Source organism: Chlamydotis macqueenii, chromosome Z (assembly GCF_036417535.1).
Source record: "Chlamydotis macqueenii isolate bChlMac1 chromosome Z, bChlMac1.mat, whole genome shotgun sequence".
Classification (NCBI taxonomy): domain Eukaryota; kingdom Metazoa; phylum Chordata; class Aves; order Otidiformes; family Otididae; genus Chlamydotis; species Chlamydotis macqueenii.
Genome location: NC_141593.1, coordinates 49684300 through 49711116, shown reverse-complemented (window position 1 = coordinate 49711116; position 26817 = coordinate 49684300). Strand labels below are relative to the sequence as shown.

At 46.4% G+C, this 26817-nt stretch overlaps 3 protein-coding genes across 3 annotated transcripts in view; 1 reads left to right on the top strand and 2 right to left on the bottom strand.

The window, feature by feature from the left end:
- Positions 1-26817, bottom strand: part of LOC104474853 (purpurin) — a 226954-nt gene that overhangs the window by 69863 nt on the left and 130274 nt on the right. The window lies entirely within an intron of this gene.
- Positions 14249-16215, bottom strand: LOC147596330 (transcription factor JunD-like). Its single transcript, XM_086771213.1, has one exon. The coding sequence runs from the start codon at positions 16069-16071 to the stop codon at positions 14788-14790; it is 1284 nt and encodes a 427-aa protein (XP_086627339.1). The 5' UTR covers positions 16072-16215; the 3' UTR covers positions 14249-14787.
- Positions 18968-24693, top strand: THAP1 (THAP domain containing 1). Its single transcript, XM_086770416.1, has 3 exons — positions 18968-19210; positions 19688-19883; positions 23238-24693. The coding sequence occupies exons 1-3, from the start codon at positions 19140-19142 to the stop codon at positions 23682-23684; spliced, it is 714 nt and encodes a 237-aa protein (XP_086626542.1). The 5' UTR covers positions 18968-19139; the 3' UTR covers positions 23685-24693.

Genomic DNA, 26817 nt, shown 5'->3' with positions numbered 1-26817 from the left:
AGTAAGGCCACGCTAACCCTGCGGGCTCATGGCAGCACCTCTCCTCCATAGCTATGGTTGTCCATCAGTTTACTAGTTCATGGAATGGAGATTTTTCTCTTTTGTACCTCAAAAGATCAGACCGTGAAGGGGAACGCTCCTGCCAGCATGTACTCTCTCCATCCTTCTCTCTTCAGAAGAGGGCTGCACAGCAGAAGAGTACCCTCACACACCTAGACAAGGACGGCAAGGAGAGCGGCAGGGGAGCCGGGGAGCTGGGGAGCCTGCCAGCTGCAGCCGGAGGGAGCAGATGGAGACGCAGTGTTAGGGTTAGAGAAAAGCAACGAGTGGGAGGCACCAAAGGAGAGCTCCAGCATAGAGAAAGGATAGGAAAGAGGTGGAGAGGAAGGCAAAGAATTTCTTTTTGCAACTGTGGATAAGCATCAGGATACTTGCAGAGCATCAGGAGGTCTAGCTGTTTGCTAAGGAATAGGGTGATGCAGAGGCACAGCTATTCCACTATAGAGCGCAGGCCACAGGTACCTGGAAACCCCCTTCACTGGTAAGATTTGCTTAGGGCCCCTCACTGAGGCTGCTAAGCAGACGCAATGGATACAGCTAACAACCCACTTCATATTCCGTTCAGTTGGGCCCAAAGCTCAGGGCCATGGATGACTTGAGTTTTTTGCTGTCCTGCCTGCCAGTCACCAGAAGCAGCAAGCTCCCTACAGAAAATAGAGAGACTGCTCTACCAGGCCTCAAAGCAAAAGACTTGCTTGATCAAAGATTAAAAAAAAACCCAACCAACAAGATGAGCAAAGGATGGACATTTAATCCCAGGTTTATTCAGCTTAGGTAGCGCAGTGTTCAGAGCTGCTGTATTGCGGGTTATGTGGGTGACTCTGTGGCTACAATGCACAGGAGCTGCCAGGTCCAAGCACAGCAGGACTTCTTTAACACAACAGCATGGCTCAGAGACCAGGCGACTCCTCAAATTACTAAAAGCTGCAAGGAGATGGTCAGAAATTACGTGATCTGGCTGCCCTATTTGTGTCCTCCTGCATCTCCTGGTGTGGGTTACTTTATTCCTGAAGAATGAGCTTTGAGATATCCTCCAAAAGTTAATCATCAGGGTGCATTACCCATTGCAGTCAAATCACTGGCCACGAGATGTATCCAGGGAGCTGGGACTGGCCTTTGCGACTTGGACTCTCAGCAATCAGGCCTCCAGCCCTGCCCAACTTGCAGACCATAGGCTGACGGTAGAGAACAGCCTCCATCCATCCAACCACCTCTCTGAACTGATGCACCCATCAGTTACAGTCGTCAGCTTCCCACCTCCTCAGCAGCAATGTCTTTCTGCGACTGACATTTGAGAGCTGCAGCAAGAATGACAAAGGCACAAATTTTGGATTCGGCAGGATGGCTCAGATGATGAGACATCTGCCCAAATGTGCTGGAATCTCGTCATTTACACTTCCTGACCTCATTTACAGTTGGTGGGGGGAAACCCAACACAACTTGTGTGTCATATCTTGCACATTGCTACGTCACACCAGAGAAAGGGAGAACTTTTTAAAATTACTTTAATGCAGCCAGTTGCAGGTGAAACAGAAATTAAGCAGCCCACATCAGGACAAGTGAGAGAGGCTCACAGCTTTTGTGTGTCACCTGCTATTTGACTTCTGGCAACTGATTCAATTGCCAGTTCCACCTGAAGGGCATATGTCAGAACCTGAGTCACCCAGGCTGAAGGAAAAGAAAGAGTAGGCTGCAAGAGCACCATTGGGCCTGCACTTCACTTAGTCTAGAGGATGGGCAGTACCCAGGAATAAGTGATGACCTGTTCAATTACTACCTAAGGATACCAATTCTGGAAGCCATGCAAGGGCCATGTCTGTTCCACTCTAGCAATGACTCCAGAGGCAGAGGGGGAGGAGAAAGGGACACTCTCAGAGGCAAAAGATCCTGCAGGTTATTTAACCAAGGCAAAGCACCCAGCTTTTACTCCATGCCCTGTGCATAACAGAGCACAATCAGTCTAAACTGTCTCCTCCCCAGCACTTCTGCAGGCACCACTCTGAGACACTCGAGGCCAGAAGAACTGAAAGCTTAAAGAGAACAAGTAGATCGGTTCCTACCCACATGTTCAGAACACTTTCCTATGGAACTAGGCTCTGAAGCTCAAATTGACATCCAAAATTAGCAATAATACCCTCAAGCATCTCTTAAAGGCCCTCACCATCTTGTTGTTCTGCCTACCCTTTGTATTTAATTTGGAAAGCATCAGGACTATTGCAAGAGTGCTACAGACCCTCCAAGGAAGAAATCTGTATTAGAGTGGAGTGGAAATCTGCAAGGAGTGGTCTGGCTAGCGTGTGTGAAACACAGCCTGTAGCCATGAAAAACACAGAGATTAAAAAGTGGTAAGTAACTCCCAGAGCACAGAGGGCGGCATGGTTCACATTTAGAAGTCAGAGTAATCCCGCACCAAACCGATTATGCAGTCATAAACCATAAATGCCGACGTACAACAGCTTGAATTACAGTGCGCTCACAGTTTCCTTTTTTCCTCCCCTCTTAACTTTTGTGTGCTTCTGAAATCTTTGTATTCATATCTTCAACCAGAAGAAATCAGTTCCTCTACCATTTCTTCAGTGGCAGAGAATCCATGCACCTCTAGAGAACGAGCCAGGGTCTAGACACATGCTGGGGTATGAGCTGGCGTAGCCAACATCACCGGCACTGCCATGTTTCTCAGCTCTTGCTTGAACTTCGTGTCCTCAGAGCATTTTTAGCAGGGCTTGGCACTCAGTCCTTCCCCTCATCAGTCAGCTTGGAAGGATGTATCTGGAAGGCAGGACTGCCTTCCCAGAGCAGGGGAGCTTTCAACTGGGGCTTCAGAACTGTTTTTAGCACGTGGCAATGTTTACTGAGTAGATCTCCTTCAGGAATATGTCAAGATGTAGCAACGGGCATAAGAACAGTCACAGGACAGAAAAAGAGTTGCCTTATTCAACAGATTTACTCCAGACGTGACTTCAGAACTGTTTAAATGGCAAAAAAAAAAAGTTCTAACAATCTCTCATTCTGCTGAAAAGTCAAGACACGGGCAACTGGAATCCCGTCCCACAGTGCTGATGACTCCAGTCAGCTTTTCTTCATAATGGCCTGAAATCTGATGTCACCACAGCTGGACTTTCTCTTCTCTTCTGCTTTTAAAAAGTTCACTTTGTGAGTTGCATCTGCACTAGCATATAGGGAAGTTATCCAGAATAGCAGCACTTTTACAAGAATAAATTCTTCCTTCCTTGCACTTCAAAACATTGATACAATTAAAAGAAACAGCACATTAAGCATGATCTTAAAGTATTTTTTTAAAAAGCCCAGATAAGCAAATTCTTCTTGGAATTTCCAACAAAATTACAACTATACCTTAAGCTGACTTTTAAATTTCTTGCTGAAATAATGAAGAACACAGCCACAAATATGAATATAAAGCAATTTTAATTTTCCTCTAGATATTATATCAAAGAAATAATACTCATGTCCAAGTACTATACATACAATATCTTCCTTATAAACTCTTTAGTTTAAAACACATGTACAAAATTGCACATTGCAGTTTGCAAAAAATCATAAATACCTTTTCGCATGTAAACAATTCCAGCACAAGGATCAATGTTATACATTCCAAAATGTCTAAATGTCTGTTTAGGAACAAACTAAAACAAACAAAAAATCCACTGTGATCTCCATAAAGGTCCTAGTGTTACAGATCAATAATTAACAGATTTCTAACTGATGTACTACAGACAGGGATACATAAATGAGCACAAGGCAAGTCGCCTTTTAGTCGTAAGCACTTAAGACAGAGGCTTGGAATACAATTCTGCTACCATTTAAACCCATGGTATCCATCCCACAATATTTAGCGGTAGCAGCATTGAGTTAAATTTTTCCAAGATTGCCAATTCAGTATGCCTTACGTTTAATTCTTAAACAAGTTGGCTACCACTGAACAGTAGGAATTGGAAAATTATTGTAAACACAGTTATCACCGTTGTATACTCAGTACGTTACAGTATTCTTCTAAACACATCACTAAATTAAGGAAATGTCTTACATTTAACCAAGTGCAAGATGCCAACTAATATTGTCCACTTTGTCTCAGAAATAAGTGTTTTGAATATACTATTACATAGTTTGTAAAAGTAACATTAAAAAAATTACAATGGACATAATCCTCAGTTGTATAGTATTAAGCCCTGTAGCTTCTCCTAACATAAAAAAATACCACTACATCAGAAAAAATGCTGTCAGAAGTGTCCTTGATAAACCTCTCCCGATCAAATCCAGCAAATGAGTAGCTACCAAATTTTGTTTCACTATTATTACTTCTGTCTGTGTGCAATGTCCTTGCCAGCACACCTCTTTGAAAAGTTCCCCAAAATAACCAGATTTTTAAAAAGGGGGAAGTGTTTCTGCATCCATGCAAAGTAATTTGTTTTGTTGTGGGGTTTTTTTTGTTTTCGTTTTGGGTTTTTAAAAATGTATTCAAATACTGTAATTTTTAAAAATTCTTCCTGAAGCAGAAGATTTTGAAAGGGTTTCTCAGAGGCTTCCTCTGTGCCAGCTAATTTAATAAGGCAGAATAAGAAGGTACACATAAACCCAACTTATAAGAACCCAGGAAAGGATGTAGGCAGACAACCACCCACTGACTAGTAAGCTTCCAGCACGTAAGCTGCTGGAAGAGCAAAGCCAAATCTGCACTGCTCTGTCTCCATCTTTCGTTTTGAATGGCTATCCTGAACGAAAAAGTTTCAGCGCCATGCCCAAAGGTCTGGGAAAAAACAGTTTGGATTTGAGAGCTGTAGAAGTGGCAGTTTGCTCACACTTCTCCTTTTGGACAAAAAGAGAGCTTGGGGATGCTGGTGGCTGCCCAGCCAGGAGGGGCTGCTTCTCCTTTTCAGGAGATCCCTTTGGTTTGTTGATCAGCATGTGGCACAACTGTAATCCCAATGAGAACCATAAGACTTGCCTGATCCTAGGAGCAGCCCCAGCACACAATATTGCAAGGCATTAAACATTTTCTGCATCACGGAAGTTCAGCAAGAACTAGGCACCAGAAACCACTGAGCGCTTTCAAAGCTGGGTCCTATTGCCCAAGAGCTCTCTCCTTTTTAGCTGACAGAAGTTAGTTGCCCTACTCAAGTGATGGAAAGAGATATTGCTCAAAGAATGATTAATTTCTTCTTTCCTAGTCTGCACTTTTCTGGAGCTGCTCCTTTCTCAGGGGGAATATTTTGAGTGATACAACATTAGCCATCACAAACACCACACCGCAAGGGCACGTGTGTCGTCCCCTAAACCTCAGATAGGTTTTCAGTCTAGGCAGAAACTGCAGGAAGAATAAGCCAAACTTAGATGAACTGCTCCAGGAAAGAGAAACTGTGCAGGAAGAACATCCTACATCTCCACAGACTGAAAAACACAGAAAACTGAAGATCTACTCCACTGACGAGACTTATTCAGCAATACAGACCCAGCCACCCTTCCTGTTAAGACCCTGCATAGGGAGCCTAAGGATTATCTTCAGACATCATAAACTAGAGGTAATCCAACATATTAACTTGAGTTTTAAGGCCCAGGGGGCTCAGGGCCTTTCACACCAGAACAGCCCTGATACGGCCCTCTCTTAAGACCACTACCCTTCTCTCCTTTTGACCTCAAGAAGCCAGTAGACCCATTCCTAATTAAGAAGAGCACGAGCGTTAACAATCACTGGCTAAATTTTGATGGGTGAGAGGCCTATTCAGACTTGCTCATCATTTTCTATTTGAAGCCAGGAATTGCACAATGCTGTATTGCAACACTTGCTGCCTTCCCTTTGACCCTACAATGCAGCTAAGTGCAACTGAAGCAAAATCACTGGTGCAAGCAAGTGTTTACATTGATAGCTCTGTAATTAACAAATAGCGCTTTGCAACAAAACAAAACAATTCTCCGAAATTTGCATTTGTTGGGTCTTTTGTTCCAGGTTTGGTGGCGTTCTTTTTTTGGGGGGAGGTGGGAGGAGGAAAAAGATAACAAAGACTGAACATCTAATTTGCTACATACGGAGGAATGCTCAAGGGGCTTGGAAAGAACTTGTTTTGCTACATGTTGAGCAACACCACATGGAGAAGCCTTGAAATTAGAGCAAACGCTTGAAGACAGGGCGTAGCTGCCTTAAGGAGCTCGTCCTTCAAGAGCCGCATTTTATTAGAGAGCAGACCTTTGCATCATTAGTCAGCAATCAGACCTGGATTTTACTTGATGATATTTCAGTATGGTGGTTGCCATGGCTTTAAATAAATAAGGGTAAGTGTGAAATTACCAGTCACCAGGCCAAAGAGGGAGGGGCACAGTTTCCTAAAACGAGAAGTTTAGAAGACACTTAAGCAGTAATAACAAAACAGGATAAGCTAAAAAGCATTCTGAAGAGCAATCTTAATTCTCTGCCACTTAAAAATACAATCCATATTACCATTAAATATTGTATCGGAGATACATTTTATTTCTTCCTTGGATTCCTTGTTTTTTCTTCCTGTTGCTGGTTCCTCCCACTATCATTTCTAACTATTGCCATAGGGAAAGGAATAAAAAAATAGACTTTTGGCCGGCTGGGAAATTGGTATCCTACCAGAAAGATACCACACACACACCAGCTTGTGCTGTGATTTCAGTTACAGTGTGCCCAGCAAGACTTTCAAATATCGCAACTATTTTCAATACCATTTCAGTAACTGGCATAAAATGGTTTGGACTGGCAATGACACTTAGGCAACATTTTAGAAATCACTGCTCTGAAGGTGTCATCTTGCAGACTCTAAATAGGTGTCCTAACTACTTATGGCGATAGCTTATGTGACATATTACATCTATTACAAGATTATTTAACTCTCCAGTAGTCAGTATTTTCACACTATTTCTGTCACCCTTCCATGAAGAATATTAAAAGACAGAATGGTAAAAGTTGGAAAAAAACAAGGAGTTCAACCTCCAGCTCTATTCATTAAGGGTGAGTTTAATATCAGTATCTTCTACTGGTATCTCTCCCTAGCAGTTACTAGGCAAAAAGAGGGAGAGTATCCTAAATATGCCCTCTGAACAATTTGTTAACTTTGCTCTATGCCATCAAGTTTCTTGTGTCCTGCATTACAAGAAAATCTGGGGATTTACGAAACAGAGATGTGGGAAAGATTCTCAAACTCAACGTGTTATCCTTCAAAAGGCTCAGTGTGAACCACAAGATTGTAAGACTTCTTTTTTAAAGACTGTTCATTCTTAAAGGTCAATTTTCTATGTCGGGCAGGAGGGCCGCACATCCCTCAGGGTGGTGGGAAGCTTTCTGGAGAGGACATGAAAATAGTAACAAACAGTTATACACATTTCCGCTACTGGTTATGATTTTTTGCATGTTCAGTCCGTCGTCTAAGAACAGGGACACAGTGAGAAGCCTGACTTTTAACCGCTTCAGCTTTCTCCATCTATGACAGAAGTAATACCACAATCTCACTGATTGTAAGTGAACAGTTGCAAGAGATGCTTCAAGGTACTTAGCAGAAAGGTTTTCAAATTTATTAAAATTCATTTCAAGGGAAGAGTGAAGTAGGACTTAATCTGCAAAAGTAACCAAACTTGCAAAAGCAAAATAAACAGTGCAACCAAAGATATTTTTTTCGGGGAGGAACAGAGGGTCTGTTACTGACCTCCAGTGACAGAGCTTTCCGGACCATGTCGACCTTATTTAAGCGGCTTACAATTCCACCCTGAACTCATTCTAAACCAGTAAGTAACAGTAGAAGTAAATCTTTTCAGCAGTGTGCTAAATATCAGAATCTAGCAGTGTATTAGTGCACAGTGAACTGGTCGTATCTTTTATCTCCATGTATTAGCAAGGCTTCATAGTCAACTGTCACTCCAAAGCATTCTTATAGAAATTACAATTCCTCCAGAAAAGCCATTTAGCCAGCACACATACTCCTTAAACTATTGCAGACCATGTTTGTTACTAGGACTAGAAATTCAGAGCAAAGCTCAATTTACAGCTAGCCACGGTATGGATACAGACCTTCTGATAAAAGACAAAAAAGCAAACAGCAGGTAGGTAATTATTCAGGGCGACTCCCTTGCAAACATTATTTATAATAACTTTCCCTTCACTTTGCAGCAAATTACTACATATGAACTGCAGCACTTCAGATTACTTTAAGGCTAAATGTGACTTAAAAGAAAGGATCTTTTTTGTCTTAATGTAGCATTGCAGAATTTGACAGTCCTCCACATGACTGGAAATCTAAAAAATCACCTTGCAATCACACACAGAACTACAGCTTAGTTTTCAAGTGGGAGAACTCGACCACGACAAAGAGTATGAAGATGCCTCATCCTGTACCATTGCAGATAAGAAAATCGCAGTTCCTCCATTTGGCCATGCCCTTCTCTATGTATGCTAGTGTCTGTGCACAACACCCTGTCAGGTGTTTGCACATTTGTGTGTGCTTCAGTAGAATGTGTTCATACAGGTTGGATTTGCTGGCTTTCCCCATATCAGTGGCTACCACTGAGCTGGGAGGACACCACCCAAAGCAGAACTCCAGCACAAGAACTCGAATTCCCTGCAGGCACAAGACCAAGACTCAGTGCTTTTACATCAGCAACACATTTTTGTCAAGACTACTTATCAGAAAGCTGCATTTCAAAAATGCACGGTGTTGGTGTAACGATACAGATCCTAGGCTGGTTTCCTTCCTCTCTCCACCACTGTATCCTCAGCAGGAACCTGCAAAGACAACTAGAGCATGGCATTCTGGTTGACGTACATGCAGTGGACTGCTTTAATGTTCAAGCAGAGATCCAGTTTGCAACTGTATTGATACAGAAAGTAAACCTTCTGGTATGCAATAGCCTAGGAAAACTGCTTCCAGACTAAAGCAAGCAGCAAGGATCAATGCCTGTAGCAAGTCAACGCGACAATGTCTTGGAAAGCCGCCCTCATTATAAATTAGGTGTATATGCTTCTACACCCCCTTAGCAACACACAGACCACAGCAGGTTCTCCACTGTGCACTCATTGTCGCAGTGTTTTTCAGAAACCTACATTTAGTTTTGTCACACATGACCACTTTGTGCAGAAGTTGCTTTTGTCCTGCCTCTGAGTTACTACCAGAGAAGGTTCATAGCACAAACAGCTGCAAGCCACTTCATAGGCAGGATAAAAACAGAGAGATCTTTGAAACACAGGATAGGAGTAACTGAGAATTTACAGGACCTCATCTCCTGTAATATACCGTAACGGCCTAAGCCTCTGTAAATTCAGATTTAATTCATCAACACCTTCACAGTAAAGTTTCATCATGTGCAGTAAGATTTAACAAGTTTATAAGAACCTTTAGGTTCTGCAGTTTGTTGTAGGAAAATTTACCACACTGCATTGGGTATGGTAAACCCTGTTGCAGCCCCACAGCAAGTGACTGTGGCATTGGAAAGATCAGTCTGCAGGATTATTATGCCCTGTGAAAGCTTTCTGTTCAAGGCTTTTTCTGCTGACACAGGTCTTGCTAAATGTTAAAAAAGGTGAATCCCTGACAGATTTTATGGTCCACCTCCACTGAAACATGCACAGTCACTGCACACAATACTGATGAAGTGACCAGAGAGTGTCAAAACAGCCTAGGAACTCTACAACACTCAATCTCAGTTACAGTAAAACAGCAAGCAAAATACTTGGAAAATGGAAACGGTTTTGTACCAATCAAATATGTACACAGATACGTCATACTTCAGTTTGACTACTTGCTAAATGTACTTAGAGAGTCAAGTAAGGAAAGAGCAAATTATCCAGCAGCAGTTACAGCTGCACATAAATGAAAATGTAACTCATTGCTTTTTCTTTTAACTTACACTCCAGAAGCAGAAGGACACATGAAAAGCATTGAAGAATGCCTTACATTACAAACAGATAGAGTTTTTTTTCCTTGCATATTAATTTCAGATACAGTGAAATTTTCTATAAGACACTACTGGATGCAAATAGCCAAGACTCAGGTTATGGCAGCCAAGTCACTATTTTCAGCACAACTAGTAATTCAGACATAGCATTCATCTGTACTTCAGACACCACCAAACAACACTATACAGTAATCTGGGAAGTATTATCAAGTTATGTAACTGATTAGAAATTAGTTGCCAATAAAATTTCCATTTTAACAGCTGCAAACTGCACATTACCTCAGGGATTAGATTTGTCAAAGGTGAGATGGACACAATCAATCAGATACTTACACAACCACCAAAAAAAGGATGTCTTATGACTCTTCCTTCAGTAATGACATAAACATGAACCAAGATAACGGAAAACTGTAGTAGGGCCACTCTTTGATCTTGAACAGTGCATGATAGTCAACAACGATTTATTGAAATGCAGTGAAGAGTCCAAATCCTTTGAGGATTTTAATAGTCCTCTTGCAGGACTATTAAAGGCTCATGAAAAAATGTCACCACCACCATGACCAGAATCACCCCTCTGTAATCAGAACTTCCACCCCCAAACACCTACACTTCTCAAAGCATGCAAAGTACTTGTCTTTTGGGAACTGGCCTCTAAGCCTGCCAAATGGGCCTGACTCGGAGTCACAGTGGAAGTTGCAAGAACAACACACCAACCACCCAGACCTGTCTGGACTCCTTGTGTGACTGAGTGATTTCACTACCTGTTCTATGCTGAGGAGCAAACCAATCAACTTTTCTAGTAATGACATAATTTGGATCAGGCCTAGCAGAGCACCTTCCCCGCATTCACAGCAAGCAGTGCCAGATCTGATTGGGAGCTCCTCCCTCCGCCCAAGGAAGAAGTGAACAAGACTTCCCTCACCACACACATTCTCCTCCTACTCCTCAAGATGGAAAAGATCCAGTAACAATTCAAATAAATAAAAGTAATTTAGGAATCAAACTATTTTGCTGTAGCACCTAAATAGAAAGGCACTTCACACCTAGATCAAGAAGTGTCCAAAATCTGCTGATAAGCAGCAAGCGAGATGTGCACAGGAACAAGCTTCCACCAAGCAAAACAGACAAAGGAAGGGACGGCATAATGTCCAGAGCAGAGATTACACCTAGAGCAAAGAAACAACGAAGGATGTTTATTCATTATGGGTTCACGCCTGGAATGCAAAACCAGATCAGAAGGGCATGAGAGTAGCCTGCAAATCAAGTCACATAGTGAGAACCCTTGTAAAGGCTAGCAAGTAGTGTGCACAAGTGTAACAAAACATAGTATAGTTTTGAAGGATGGAGAAAAATAATAAGAAGCACTGAGGTTCCATTAAATGTTTTTTTTTTTTTTTTTACAGTGACACTTACATAGCCAACTTGCCTACAGTTACTGAACAGGAGCTACATTGATGCAAATCATATCAACAGTCTGGAAAATGTTTACCCAGCATCTCACAGTGACCAAAGTTTCAGGCAGAAAATCAAAACCTGAAAGAAACAGATGTGAAAAATGCTGCAACGAACTGAACAAAAGAGGCAGGAGAAATTAAAGAAGTCGGATTTAAAGATTAAGGAATGGGAGAGTGGTAAAAGTCAAAGTACTGACACATTTTAGAAGATAGTAAGTCAAGTCTAACAGCTGCAGCACGCTAGCACTTCTGAGTCTTGTTTTATCGGTTCAAACTGTCAGGTGCTTAGGCCATCCACTTACACCTCCACTGTAGGGGCAGCAACCTCTGGCAGAATTAACAGCAAAAAAAAAACCCACCACCCCACACTATTCTCAGGCTTTGGTCACGTCAGTGTCAGATCCTGCATCTCAGCCTAAATACCAGATAAAATAAGGCATTTATGAAGGTAAGCTGCCACTCTACAGAAAACACATTTCTTTTGGACTACCAGAATAGCAGCCTCTGGCAGCTATTCTACTAGCAACCCCTACTAGCAACCTCTGGTCAGTCATCGGGGTAACAGAGCCAGCCCGACAGCACTTCTACCACCTAACAGATGTCAGCTAGAACACAGGTCATCAAAGAAATTACCACACGAGATTTTCGAAAGGCTGGATGCAGGACTACTCTTGCAGAAAGCTCAAATGGGAGAGAGGCAACGCCTGGGAGTTTCCAGCTCCAACACTACCATGCTGAAAAGGGCAAACTGGTTATAATGCTGCCCTCCCCTTGGCTGGGAAGGGGCATGGCAGTGATTTCCTGTGTCTTACAGATCCCCCACTTCTCTCTGACCAGGAACGGTGAAACCAGTAGAACAATTACTGCACAGCCACATTTATCACTGTCCCGTGTCCTACAGCAAGATCTTTACCTAGTCCTAAACTCAATACAAGAACTGAAACAGCAGTGTCCACCCACATAATTTTTACTTATTTTTCCAGGATTCCTTAAAAACATCCCACCTCATTACATATACAGTAAAGCGAAGCATCTCGTGTCAATGTATCTACCAGGCAGCATCACTTCTCTCACGAGGAAAAGGCTGTGAAGTGTGAGGGGAGAAGGGAGTCTTTATCAGTTTCTCCTCTCTTGCAGCATCTCTGCAGATAGGTGATGCCTGTCATATACTAAATTCCTTTTTTTTTCCACCCAGTTATTCTACATCAGGCAGTGCTACAGATTACATGCTGACCAGTTCAGAATGCCTTTAAGAAGTCTTTAAACTTGTGTGAAGATCAAAACAGTTTTTGTCTATTCATTAGTATTTCTAACAGCAGAATGTACTGTTACAGGCAATCATTTCAACCACCAAAAAAGGCTCTGGTGACAGTTACACAATTATTAATATGGCTTCTATCTTATTTGCATATGCATTAAGAAAATAAATATCCTCAGAACATCTCAGCTACAATAACACCATTACGATGCATTGCTATGTCATTTGACACATGTGCCAGGGACGAGTATGCACTAAAAGGAAAAGCTCACGCACTTGACAGCTGCAGCTCAACTTTCTGAACAGATAGCACTCACGTATCCCCAATAAAAGCAAGAAAAACTGTGAGTCTATCCCATTCTTCTTGCATTTCAAAGCGTCAAGCGTAGCCTTCAGAAGAAGTAAGAGATGTTTTACAGCTCCTGAGTGGGTTTAACAGATCTGAGCAATGGCTTGTACACATAAAGATGTCTATGCCCCTTGGCTCCTCATGTAATCCCCCATTTTCACCAGCTGGCACAGACACATATCCCCATGTAAGTCTGGCCTCTGTGAGTTCAAGCAGAGTTGTTCGCAGAGTTTTGAAGAGGGAAGCGGGGCCCCACTCCGCAGCTGGATCTGCTCAGGAGAAGCTCTGCCCTCCGACAGCAGCAGGCCTGGCCTGTGGCCCTCGCACTGAGGGGCTGCTGGTGGGGTGACCATCACACTCCAACAGACCCTTCCCCACGGCAGCATGCCACAGGGCTCGGCCGCACGATGTTAGCGGCTATGCTCAAAACACACGGGTGCAGCAGATGCAAGGGAGGCAGCAGTACCAAGCAAGGGATCTAAAGCTTTCAAAAACTTGTTGAGGATTATGTCTAATCAAAGGAAAGAGTTCCTTCGCTACTTTCTTCTACTAGTAAAATCTTGACAAAGAAATAAACCCCACCAATTCTTCCCAATCAGAAAAACATGTTGCACTCGAGCGCTGGCTCTTTCCGTCTCTAGAGTATTGCAGAGAGTTTCTTTAGAACAAAGTAGACCAAGAAGCAAGATATACAGATCTCTACTAAAAAATAAATCTACTTCTTCATAATGTTTCTGCGATTTATTCAAACAGAATACAATGAACTACTACCTCTGTGGCTAACCCACCCCAAATCCGAGCCCTTTTCCATATAGCACTGTATTGTTACTATACTACCTAAAGAGCAAACACTACTGGAATGTACACAGTGAAGGAAAAAAAGTAAAACTTTTCTTGCCAAAGTAACCGTATTCACTACTAATATGTTATCTAGAAAAATAAGATCTAGGCAACGTTCAAAAGTGTTCAAGTCTCAATAAATAATTATCAATGCCCCAAGTTTACACTGGCACAAGAAATATGGAGCATATAGTTTAGAAAAGTATTTTCATACAACTCAGTCAGCAATGCATTTCATCCTCCTTGAGATTTACAACAAAAGTCATTCCCCTCCAGGGTTCGATTTTAAAACCGAAGCTGTGTAAGTGCAAGTGCACCCACATAGTTGTCTTAACTCTCAGTGGCAAATTAAAGCTCTAGAGAAAGACAGTATTTTAAAAAAAGTTCTTTATCAAGACCAAGAAAATATACATAGCCATATTATGTTTTAAATATATATATATACACGCACATCTTTTCAAAAGGGTAGGATTCTGGCTTTTTTTTTTTTTTAAACTTTGAAAAGCGTATCCGTCGCTATACAGTCCAGTAAGGTGTATTAGGAAACACACTTTTTATATCCCCCATGAAAATAAAGCTGAATCTTTCTGTAAACAGGAATTTCCTTAATTTCCGAAATCTCCACAGACCTCGAGTACTTCACTTGAAAAAAAAAACAAAAAAAACAAACAAACCAAAAAACCACCAACCACCTGCCCCAAAACCACCCACGGAGACCCCTCGCTGCTGAGCTTGCAACATCGACAAGAGACCTTTGGGAAACGCTTGGCATCCTGCGACCGCCTTCTCTGGGCGCAAATAAATAATAATAATAATAATTAATAACAAATAAGGACAACAGCAGCAGAAGAGCGGGCGGCGGGCGAGCACCTCGGCCCCGGCTGGCGGCTGCGTCGCCTCCTCCCTCCTCAGCAGGCGCCGGGCTCCGGCGCGGCGGCCGGCTCGGGGGCGGCCTCCCGGGGCTGGGCGGCGGCAGCGGGGGGCGGATGGCCAGCGGCGTTGATGTGGCAGCCGGAGGAGAGGTGGCTGCGGACGCGGCCCTGCAGCTGGGTGACCTGGGCGCGGAGGAGGTTGGCGGTGGCGGCCAGCTCGGCGTTCTGCCCCTTCAGCGCCTTCACCTTCTCCTCCAGCCGGGCGATCCGCTCCAGCTTCCGCCGGCGGCACTTGGAGGCGGCGATGCGGTTCCGCAGCCGTTTGCGCTCTGCCTTCAGCCGCTCCTGGCTCTCCGCGTCCAGCGGCGACAGCGACGGCGGCGTCGCCGCGCTGCTGCCGCCCTCCCCGCCCGCCGACGGCGGCACCTCGGGCACCGTCTGCGGCTCTTCCAGCGACCGCGCCGGCGGTAGCCGGCTGCTCCCCAGGCCGGGCGACCCGAAGGCCAGGCCTGGCGGTGGCGGTGGGGCAGAGGCGGCAGGGTAGGCGCTGCCGGAAGGGCTCAGCGGCCCCGCCGGGTTGAAACCGCTCAAGTTGGTGTAGACGGCCGGCGGGTCGGCGGCGGCGGGGGCTCCCGGCGGCCCCGGTCGGGCGGTGCAGCAGGGTCCCGGTGTGGAGAGCGGCGGTGGCGCCGCCAAGAGCTGGTTTTGCTTGTGCAGGTCGGCCAGGGCCTTAACGAAACCGTCGGCGAAACCCTCCTGCTCCTGCGTCACTGGCTGCCGGTAGAGGAACGGCCCCGCCGCCGCCGCCCCGCCGCTGCTACCCGCTCCGGGCGCCGCAGGCCCTGGGCTGCCGGCCCCCAGCCCCGCGCCCCCCTGGATCAGCAGCTGCTCCAGGTCGGCGGCCGGCGGTAGTTTCAGCAGCGGCAGCTCGGCAGCCGAGCCCAACGCGGCCTCCGGGCCGCCGCGGGCCGCCGCCGCCGCCCCGCCGCCGCCCGCCGGCTCCGCGGAGCCGGCGGGCGGCGGCGGGGCGGCGGGCGGCGGCGGCGGAGGCAGCAAGCGCAGAGCCGCCGCGCTGCCGCGGGCACCGGCGGGCGGGCGGAGGGCGAAGGGCCCCGGGAGCGGGGCGGGGGCCGACAGGTCTCGCTTCTTCCCGGCGCCCAGCAGCAGCTTCTGCCCCGCCGCCGCCGCATCGGCTGCGGGTCCGCCGGCGGTGCCGAAACCCGGCAGCGGCACGAAGTCAGGGAGCAGCTCCAGCCCTTCCTCGGGGTAAAACGGCGCCTCCATCTTCACGGCGGATCGCCCGCTGCGCCCGCCGCTCATGCTGCCGCCCTCGCCGGCCCGTGGCGGGGCGGACCGGACCGGGCGCCTGCTCCGCGTGGCCCGCCACCCTCAGCTGGCAGCGGAGACTGAACCGCCTCCCCGCGCCTCCGGCCCCGACGCCACGCCCCAGGCCCGCTGCCCGCCCTCCCCGCCGCCGGTCCCGTCCCACCCTGCCCCCGCTCCTTCCCCCGGCCCGCCGGGCTTGCGCGAAAGGGCTTCCCGCGGGGAACGCGCTCTGCTGCGCACCGGAAACTTGCCCCGCAGTTGCTGTGCGGGAGAAGAGGCGCTGCCGGGGGGCTGCGCCCTGGACGAGGGGTTTCCCGTTGATATCACTCACGGGCGCGGGTCCCGCAGGAGGAGAGCGAGCAACACCCACGCGTGGCGGCTGGCGTCGCGGGGCGGCGATGGACGGGCACCGGGTAGAGCAGGTTAACGCTTCGCGACAAAGTAGGCTAGGGCAGCCCGACCGTTGGGAAATGTGCCTGCTTGTCAAAGCAACAGCCACTCGCAAGAAGGAGATGGATCTGATGTAGCTTTTCTTCTGAGGAAAAAAAAAAGTTTAGAGAAAGGGTTTGAAAGAGCTCAGATGTATTTTCAACATTATTGAAACATGAAAGTACTGATTTTCAGTTTGGGGGTGGTATTTATTTGTTATCTTCACTTGAGACGATTCCCCCTGCCTCTCTCCACGTCTCCAGAATTCTTACAAGATGAGGAAATTGCTCTCCACCCAGTCTTTTAAGAACCCCTTCTGCTGGGGATACTAACATGATCCTCACAGAGCTGCTGAAAGCTATCTTTAAAGCTGGCTTACTCATGAAGGCCCTCAGTGGTTCATCGACACATTCACCCATTCTCCCCATCTGCAGTGGGATTCAATAGCATTTCCCCAGTTAGGCATCAACCTTCTGCAACCTCCTCCTGCTTTCTCCCCAGATGTTTCCTCCCTGCACAACAAGACCAAATGCCCCTTCTCCCACATTCTAGCGACAATGCTGCCCCACTGTCTGCACAGCCACGCTGTTGCTGGGGTTCACTCCAAAATCCTGGAGGGCAGCAGGGGAGGCAGAGACACCAGTGTCATGTCAGGAAGGACTCTGCCCCAGACATGCCACTTTGGGTCCATAGGAGAACCAGAGTCTAAGCGCATTAACCTTCACGACCTTGACTCGCCTACCTTGGGGCTCCCAATTGCACACCCTGCCCATGGGGCAGAAGCTCCATTTCAACTCAGCCCAAGGCCTGCAGCCCCTGCCCAGCTAGGTCGCCAGTGCCCATGCGACCACCTCTCCATGCCCACCTGCTGGGCGGACCTTGGGCCTGCATTTCTAGTCCTGTTCCTGGCACCATTTCCTGCTGCTCCTGCCTGGACTCCCTAGGTGGACCTTGTACATGGTTCATCACCTCATCTCGTTTGGGTGTGTCGGTGGCTCCAGCCACGGGTGCCTGCTCTGCCCAGGCACTGCAGGACTCTGCCCAGGCTGGCAAGGACCACCGCCTCGGCTCTGGCCACCCCCAGCTCATGTTCCCATGGGGCAGCCCTGTTTGGCTGCTCCCTGAGGCAGTGGCAGAATCACTGCCCAGAAAACTGACGGCAGCCAGACTCCAGTGAGAAAAAAGCTGTCAGGCAAAAGCCAGAAATGGAGGCATTTGCGTGGATAGGGGAGGAGTAAGCTTGTCTTTCTTGGTGAGGAAGGTGGTGCTAGAAAGAGCTTATTTTTATTTCCTTGTCTCTTGGCTGACCTAGCAGCAGAGGGGCAGAGCTAGCAGTGCTCAGCCAGCACCAAGTACTGGAAACAGCTAACGTGAGCAGCTTTGTGGAAGTATTGCTGCAGCTGCCTGCCGTAGGGGCTTTTCCTGTCCGATCAATGGGCAAGCAAATGGCGGTGACTGGTACCTTCTTTGCAGCTGGGCACAGTGGGCTGCCTGGGCAGAGAAGCTGAAGCCAGTCCAAGCTGAAGTCAGTACAGCTTCTCTTCTTTCCTTTACAAAGCAAGTGCAGAGAGCGAAAGTAGACTGAGAAGAAAATGAGGGCCTGAGTGGGGAAAGAGAAAAAGACAGGGAGGTTCACTTGGGTCTGGGGTCATCGTCAGGAAAAATCCTAGGTACAATGTGACACATGACAGAGATGACACTACAGGTAGGTCCCTTTGTCAGCCCGCTGATGAGACTTGTTGATCAGCTCTGTCAGGTGGTTTTACTCGAGAATCTAATCCAGAGTTAGAAGGTGAACCTACAGAACGGAAAAATGCAGAAGCTGCTTGCAATAAACTTATTTGTAACAACAGATCAATTTATTTAGATTACTATCCCATATTTGCCAATAAAGCTGCAAGCCAAGTTTCAGCGAGTGAAACAGAGCCGTTTTGTGTGTCCTTAATGCAGCCATGCGCTATGGCAATGTGGTCTTTTTGTCGTTTTATTTTTCTTCCCCCTTCCCTGTTCTGTTTAGTTTTGTTTTCGGCTGAGGAGAGCTTGGAAACTCCCCGGTGCTCACAGAGCCAACTTCCTACGCGTCTGACAGCCGCCTTGCGCACTGCCCGCCGCCCGAGCCGAGCCCTCCCCGGCCGGGGCCCCCACTGCCCGCCGCAGGACCGCAGCGCGGGCGCAGCTCCCGCCGGCCGCTGCAGCTCTCTGCCCGGGGCGCGCCCGGGGCTCGGGCTCGGCGCCGCGTCCCGCGGGTCTGCACAGAACACGCCCTCTGCCTCAGCCCCGCCGGGGCCGCCCAGATGTGGCTGGGGGGGGGGAAGCAGGCGCGAGCAAAGGGGCGTAGCTAGGGGGAATCTCGCCTGGCGCTGGTAGGCGGCGTTCCGATTGGAGGGCTCACCGAGGAGGCTCCGCCCCCGCCAATAGGCGAGCGCAGCGCGCGCAGCTACCGCGAGAATCGCGCTGAAGCTGGTGCCGCCATCTTGGAGTTGGGAGAGGCCGCGTCCCGTTCCTGTACCTCTCGGACGGTCACGGGCGGGGGGGGGAGGGGGAGAGGAAGGATGGGCGCCCGGGGGTGATTTAAAGGCAGGCTCGAGCTCGTCTGCTCGACGCCGGGCCGCGGCGGGCGCGGGGCAGGAAGGATGGTGCAGTCTTGTTCCGCCTACCGCTGCCGGAACCGATACGACAAAGAGAAGCCCATCTCCTTCCACAAGTGAGCGCGGGCGGCAGGGCGAGGCGGGGCCGCGCGGAGGCGGGGCTGGGGCTGTGGCCGTGGCCGCGGCCGCGGCGCGCGCGCCCGCCTGCCCGCCCGCCCAGAGGGGAGGGGCGCGCGGGGTCTGTGAGAACGTGGGGGGCGCGCGCGGCCTACCGGGGGGTGAGGGTAAGCGCGGGCGCAGCGGTCGGCCGCTGCCAGCGAGGGGGGAGGGGGAGCGCCGCCGGGCCCCACGCGCCTCGCCTTTCCCGTCCCGAGGGTCCCTTCCTGATTCAGGGAGAGGGGGACACCCCCTCCCCCTCCCGGTTTTTCGGAGGGCTGAGACTCCCATCCCGGCCCGTGCATGAGGTGTGGGTTGGCAGGAGGGGTTGGGCTGCGAGGATAAGCCCATCAGAGGAAAAAACAGGCGATCGTGCAGTCTGTCAGAGCTGTGCTAAAAGGCTTTCCAGAAAAGCTGAAAGTACTTCTTATTTACAGGTTTCCTCTTACCAGACCTGATCTTTGCAAGAAATGGGAAGCTGCTGTTAAAAGGAAAAACTTCAAGCCAACCAAGTATAGCAGCATTTGTTCAGAACACTTTACTCCCGACTGCTTTAAAAGGGAATGCAACAACAAGCTTCTGAAAGAAAATGCTGTGCCCACAATATTTTGTTATACTGAACCCAGTGAAAAGGTAAACCCAAAGCATTCGTGGTTTAAGATACCGGAACATGTGTGTATTGCTTCTGTTAGCCTGACAGGGCTTGATGTAGCAGAGCAGCTGGGAGAAGATGCAGATGGTCAAGGAAACCCGCTCAGCGTGTGCACCTGGAGGCACGTGGAGGGCTGTGGTGGCTGAAACACGTCCAACAGCTGCTCTTGTTTGCTTTGACAAGAGCAGGGATGTAGGCTGTCCAAGGCTCTGGAGCATGGAGAGCGTTGTACAGACATGAAGTAGCTCTGATCTGCTCTCGTATGCATACACAGAAGCTTGCAAAGTACAGCTTCAGCTAAAGCCTTGTGTTGAATTAAATAGAATGGAGGGCAAAGTAAAAAAGTATTGCCCTGTAGTTATGTTGTTCGACTATATTTGTGGCATACTTGGGGTTTTAGAGAGCCTTGAGTAGTGCTTGTAAATTACACTGTGCTCTCCCACGCTGACTGGTGGCTACTGCAGACGTTGAAGAGATGACGGACCTTAGTTCTGAAACTTAACTGTCCTCTCTAAAAGGCTCTGGCTTCACAGAGTTGAAGTGAGATGCAAACAGAGGGGCACTGCACCTGCTGTCTATCTGTGCTGAAACCATCTCAGTCTTGCCTTAATAGATACCTTGGATTCATAAACCAGACCAGGCCCTTACTTCTTTCTCTGAACTTCTGATGATAGTCGTCTCCTGTGTTCCTTTCACTGTGCTGCTAAAGCAGCTTACTGTGAGATGCAAGTCAGTTATGAGTTCTTCCTTCTTGATGTAATAACTGCAAGACAAGAATTGGAAAGATTGATTTTTAACTGCTCCAAAGGATCTAAAATATTAGATCTGGCACTCTGTCATAGAGGAAGTGGCAAAGAAGAGAATGGATATGATAGTTCTGCGGGGTGAAAGACTGTAATGGGATGAAGTGCACAGAGGAAAACTGGGACTTTTTTTGATTTTGCTCTTTATATTGGATTTGATGCAGAAATAAAAAGGGAATGTATTTGAGATGAAAAGTGGCTGGTAACAGAGAAGAGAATATAAGCAGAAGCTATGTAAGGGAAGAGAGACAGTTTACAGGTAAATAACAGCTGTGTAAAGTTTTTTCTTTGATTACATTTCCCTGCTACCTATATGACACACATTTTCTTTGTCATGTGTAAAATAGTTGAAAAATTTTTGACAGCCTGAAAGCTGAGTAGGGTCTATAGGGTTATCTGCAAAACAGTGATTGGTACATCAGGATTAGTGGTGAGCCACATTCCCCATGCCTGGATCTACAAAAACACAAGAGTGCCTTTTAATTATAGAAAAGGATTTAGTGCTGTTCCCGTTTGTCTCACAGCGCTTTTAAATGAAATATATCTTCAAGAAGTAGCATAGTAACAAAGAAGAATACTAGTGGTTGTTTTGGAATTGAATGCACACTGTTTTTGAAATACAGCTTTTTATCTTTTGCATTATGTAATTTGAAATACATTTTTTTTTTCTTTACGTACACCTTAGGAAAACCATTTATTGGTTGTAATAAGTAATTAGAATTCACTTATGATGTGTCGGTGATACCAGTGGTCTATTCTCTGTGATACGTTGTGGCAATAGTAATGTATTTATAGAGGTAGCATGTGCTGGATAAGCTGCCAATAGAAGTCTGTGTGAGAATTCAGCTATCCAGCAGTGATCTGATTTTTGCTTGCACTTCCATCAAGGGTGAATTTCTCTTTGCCAATTATGGTTTTGCCATGTAGTTTTCTCAGTAGAAAAGTTTGAAAGTGGTAGCTGATAGGTTCAAACTCTTTAGCATATTCATGTGTGAATTAGATAGGCAGACTGTTAGCAGCAATTTTTTTATAGTAGAGAAATAAGAGTGGTGGTTGGCTGATTTTGTACTTTCAAGTGATCAGTAGTATTTGAGTACATATGAAACTTCCCTTCAACACTAATCACAAAACTGCTCTCTCAATTACTATCTGCCAGGTGTGGCAGTTTGTACGAGAGGGATATCTAGACCCTCCAGTATCAAGTATTAGCTTGCTTGCATGTTAAGTCAAGGATGTAAATGACATAACCTTCAGATCTGGTGAGCTTGATATTTAGAGGATGAGGATTGTCAGCTGCTCTTATAGTCAACATTGCCCCCATTTTATATGTGGTACTAATATTGGCAACAGATGAGTAGTTAGTTGACGGGTTCGGTGCCTCTTTCACTGAGAATTTCTTAGGCTTTGTTTTTGACAGGCAATATGCAAGCTCTTCTGTTTAAGCAGTGGGTTTCTTCATAATCATGTACAGGGAAGCGTTTCTGAATTATCCAGCATTCCTTTGGGGGAGCAAGAGTCTGATTCTCTGCTGTGGCCTATACTCGAGAGGTGTTGTCCTGAACCGTGCAAGTGAACCCATCAAGAGCAGTATGATAAAGACTGCAGTTTTGTGTGGAGTTGAGCCAATCGATATTCTGCCGCTGCCAAAAGGGAGAATCGTGCTTCTCCCATCTGCCAGCCATGCAGTCCTGTTTCTCACTCCTTCCGCACACCACTGCAGGTGTAGGCCATACCTTGTGTTGCATAGCTTTGACTTTTAATAATGAACGGAAGTAATGAGGGAGAGTGGATAGCTTTCTGTCATCTTAGCAACTTCCTATGTTTGAGCAAAGAGTAAACACGAGGGCTGGGAGGGCTGCTTTGCTGTTGAAGAGCTATTTATTTTGTCTTATGTCTCTTGAAACCAAACCCTTATGCTGCAGCCCAAAATCAGTGACACAGTCCCCTCCAGTTGTTGAGAGGCAGGCCTTGCTGCGTCTACTTCTCTGCTCTGCCAGCTTGTCAGCCCCATGAATAGATCACCCTTATTCTGTCTCAGCAGATTATCAGCTTCTGCTGTGTTTTTGATTAAGTTAGTGGTTAGGTTCAAAGTACAGAATGGTAAGAAGCAGCAGAAAGAAGGAGGAACAAGGGGGAATGGGATGGCAGTGATGAGTGATGGTCAGCTGAACTCCACCTTACAGAACTGCAGCCTCCGTTCTTGCTTCTTAGCTAATTGCAGATATGTGTTGGACCTAAGTCTTCAAGTGAGAGTAATTTCTACATTCTGTGGGTTTTTGATTTATTTGAGACATCACGGACTTGAGTTTCAAAGAACCCTGAAAATGAAACTGCTTAAAAATATCTCCAGTTTAGAAGCCAAACAAAACTGGCCCAGAACTGTTTGTTAATTTTGAAAATGTAGGCTTTGAAATTTGTTTTATTAATTTCAGTTCTGGTTGTTCATGTTATTGTGGGACTGTAGTAAGGGAGTTGTGTTTTAAACAATGTTAAGCATGAAAATGTACTTTTTTTTTTTCTTGTTATTTCTAGCCTGAAGAGTTTGTAGAACAGCCAGAAGATCCGCCACTGCTGCCGCCACCACCGCCGCCACCACCATCAGCAACTCCAGTACTACCACCATCTCCATCAACTCCTTCTTTTACTTTATCTCAAATAGATGCCAGATTTGTAGATCCAAGTATTGGATTATTGATGCCTCCTCTCCAGACCCCTAGCAATCTTGTTGTTTTTTGTGATCACAATTATACCGTAGAGGATACAGTTCATCAGCGAAAAAGAATTCAGCAGTTGGAGGAACAAGTTGAAAAACTGCGGAAGAAGCTGAAGACAGCGCAACAGCGATGCCGGCGTCAGGAAAGACAGATTGAAAAACTGAGAGAGATTGTTCAGTTTCAGAAAGAAAAAGACATATTGGCAGGAAAAGGCTATGTAATTCTGCCCAATGACTATTTTGAAGTTGTAGAGGTACCTGCGTAGAAGTCATGAACATCAGCTTTCACATTGCTAGTGCAAGAAATTCAGTTTAAAAAGTAAATGCTCTCTAATTCTGTATGTAAGACTCTTCAGAATTCTAAAACAGTAAATAAGCAGTCATATGAATGAGATTACTTTTTTCATTGTCATTTCAGTTTGATACACTATTAATGTATTGAAAATACAAGCATCTCAGAATTAGAGTATGTATTCAGTTTACAAAATTTGAATTGCTTTACAGAAGGAAAGGATGCAAGGTTGAATACATTTAAAATCTGTTAAATTTTTTTTTTTTTTTACAATGGCTGTCTTATGCTTACAGAGGATGGGGAACTGAATCTGGCTGAGAGAGAGGCTGAGGTTGTTGTACATTTAGTGCAAAGCTTTGTCAAGGCATTTAGTGTTGGCTTTGGTGATCCCTAGGAAGTAGTTTTCACTGGAGGAGCAGAATCAGGCCAGCTAAGAACACCTGCAAATGCTGCAGAAAGATAAAGACAAGATAAACCTTTCAGCCTAGGAAAACTTCCAGCCTCAGTTTGCTATGCCTTCAAAGCACTGCAAAAAAGTCTTAATTCCTGGATCCCTGGTGACGTATGTAAATGAACAATTTCTTTTGGAGTAAACTTTCACCATGTGTGTGTTGTGAGGGAGATGAGGACAATTCATTAACATAGCTGACAAGAGCTGTAGAAGAGGCTTTTGTTTTGAGGGCACTTACAGATACTTCTGAAGTGCAGTGCTACACTGAACGTACATATTATTGGACGGTTGGTAGGGTCAAGAAGGCAATGTCCTGTTCAGGATGACTGCTTTTCAAAAGTACCCTGATAATATACAGTCCCCAGTATGCTGGAGTGTGATCTTCCCATAAGTGCTGTAATGGGTAGGATCTTGTCCTCGTCTTTGAAATTCTTGGTCTTAACTTACTTCTCAACTGTGTGTAGGTTCAGGAAATGAAGAAGTTTTTTTTACTTATCCCGGGTGTCGGGCATTTGTGACTTTTGTTGCAGTATACTCTGGGTCGTTTTGTTTTGTTTTCTTTTCTCTTCACTCCCCAAAAGGCATCCACCAAAAGGCAGTTATGGAATTACACTTTAGGAATTGCTTGGTGCTAGACTGGTTTTTAATATCTCAAATGCTGCCTCTCCTTCAGCCTTATTAAGACTCTTTTAAAAATGACTGCCTTGACGAAGTAGTGCAGCAGTTTACACTTACTGTGTAATAATTTGTTTAGTCAATTAACTCATTCAAAATCTGAGAAAATGGCATCATGCTAACCCTATTATAGCCTTCACAGCTGAAATTCCTGGATATATTAGACATGAGGAAAATGACTTTTCTTGGTCCATGTCATACACTTGTGTAGTGTGGATTCTAGCTCTGATATTAATCAAGCTCTGATATTAATCACGCCCTGTTCATGATGGCTTTAAAAAGCTTCCCTTAATGTCCTATTAGCATGACATTTTGAAATGTTTTGAACCAGTCTTGATACTTCTGACCTCACTTATGCCTTGTATCTACTTTCCCTTTCTCTATGATTTAGTGTACTTAAGATGAGCAAAAATGCTGATGCATCCTTTTGTGTACATTTATTGTACCAGATTAAAAATAAAAAGCAAATGGTGTGTTAGATATTTTTTTTTAACTGCTCTCTCTTTTTTTCCCAGGACCTTGCCAAAACTAGTTTGATGTTTTGTATCTTTATTCTAAAGTAGTTTCCTGGTTTAGATGCTAGGTTTTTGTCATGGTGTTCCCAAGTCTTGTTGCTGTTACTCTTTATACTTAAAATAAACTTTAGAATGCTCAAATTGAAAAAGTGACAAGTAAAGGACGTTTAAAAAAACTGTTGTGATGCTGTTGGCATGTATGGCCAGATAGCAGATTGTTGCTGTTTTCTCTGCAAAATACCCTCTCTTATTCTCTGGGAATTTGAACTGTGACTTCCTGAGGCATGGTGGGTTGCTGCAATACCACACCCCTGGGGTTTGGGTGCCTCTGCCATCCCCATGTTCCCCCCCCACACTGTTTGGCTCTGTACTCCCATTACCACCCTTCTTAGTTGCACTGGTTCTGGTGCCAGTTGCTCCTTTCTCTGGGGTGATTCAGCTCAATAAATCAGCAGGTTTGGCATGTAGTGGAGAGGCAGAGGAAGACCAGCAGTATCAGATCTGATAGAAAAAGGCAGGGCCAGGAGCTGGGGATGGGGAGAAGTAACTTCTCTTTAGAGTAACTTACATTACATGAGCTGCTTCTGAAAATACAAAGCTAACTTCATACTCTTAATGTTCCGCACCGTTTCCTTCCATCTTGGCCAAAGATCCCCATCTCCTCATCTGGTGAGGTCCCTGATGACTGGAAGAGAGGGAAGATAACCCTAATTTTTAAAAAGGGGAATAAGGAAGACCCGGGTAACTACAGGCCGGTCAGCCTCATCTCTGTGCCTGGCAAAGTCTTGGAGCAGATTCTCCTGGAAACCATGCTAAGGCACATGGAGAGCAAGGAGGTGGTTGGTGACAGCCAACATGGCTTCACCAAGGACAGATCGTGCCTGACCAATTTGGTGGCCTTCTATGACGGGGTGACGGCATCGGTGGACAAGGGACAAGCAACTGACATCATCTACCTGGACTTGTGCAAAGCTTTTGACACTGTCCCGCACGACATCCTTCTCTCTAAACTAGAGAGACATGGGTTTGATGGACGGACCACTCGGTGGATAAGGAGTTGGCTGGATGGCCGCACTCAGAGAGTGGTGGTCAACGGCTCAATGTCCATGTGGAGACCGGTCACGAGTGGCGTCCCTCAGGGGTCCGTGCTGGGCCCAGCCCTGTTCAACATCTTTGTCGGTGACATGGACAGTGGGATAGAGTGCACCCTCAGCAAGTTCGCCAGTGACACCAAGCTGTGTGGTGCCGTCGACACGCTGGAAGGGAGGGATGCCATCCAGAGGGACCTTGACAGGCTGGAGAGGTGGGCCTGTGCCAACCTCATGAAGTTCAACCAGGCCAAGTGCAAGGTCCTGCACCTGGGTCATGGCAATCCCAGGCACAAATACAGGCTGGGTGGGGAATGGATTGAGACCAGCCCTGAGGAGAAGGACTTGGGAGTGCTGGTGGATGAGAAGCTCAACATG

Coding starts and splice junctions, on each gene's coding strand:
- LOC147596330 (XM_086771213.1), bottom strand. CDS start 16,071: ATGAGCGGCGGGCGCAGCGGGCGATCCGCCGTGAAGATGGAGGCGCCG.
- THAP1 (XM_086770416.1), top strand. CDS start 19,140: ATGGTGCAGTCTTGTTCCGCCTACCGCTGCCGGAACCGATACGACAAA. Junction 19,211..19,687: donor AAGCCCATCTCCTTCCACAA/GTGAGCGCGGGC, acceptor TCTTATTTACAG/GTTTCCTCTTACCAGACCTG. Junction 19,884..23,237: donor ATACTGAACCCAGTGAAAAG/GTAAACCCAAAG, acceptor TGTTATTTCTAG/CCTGAAGAGTTTGTAGAACA.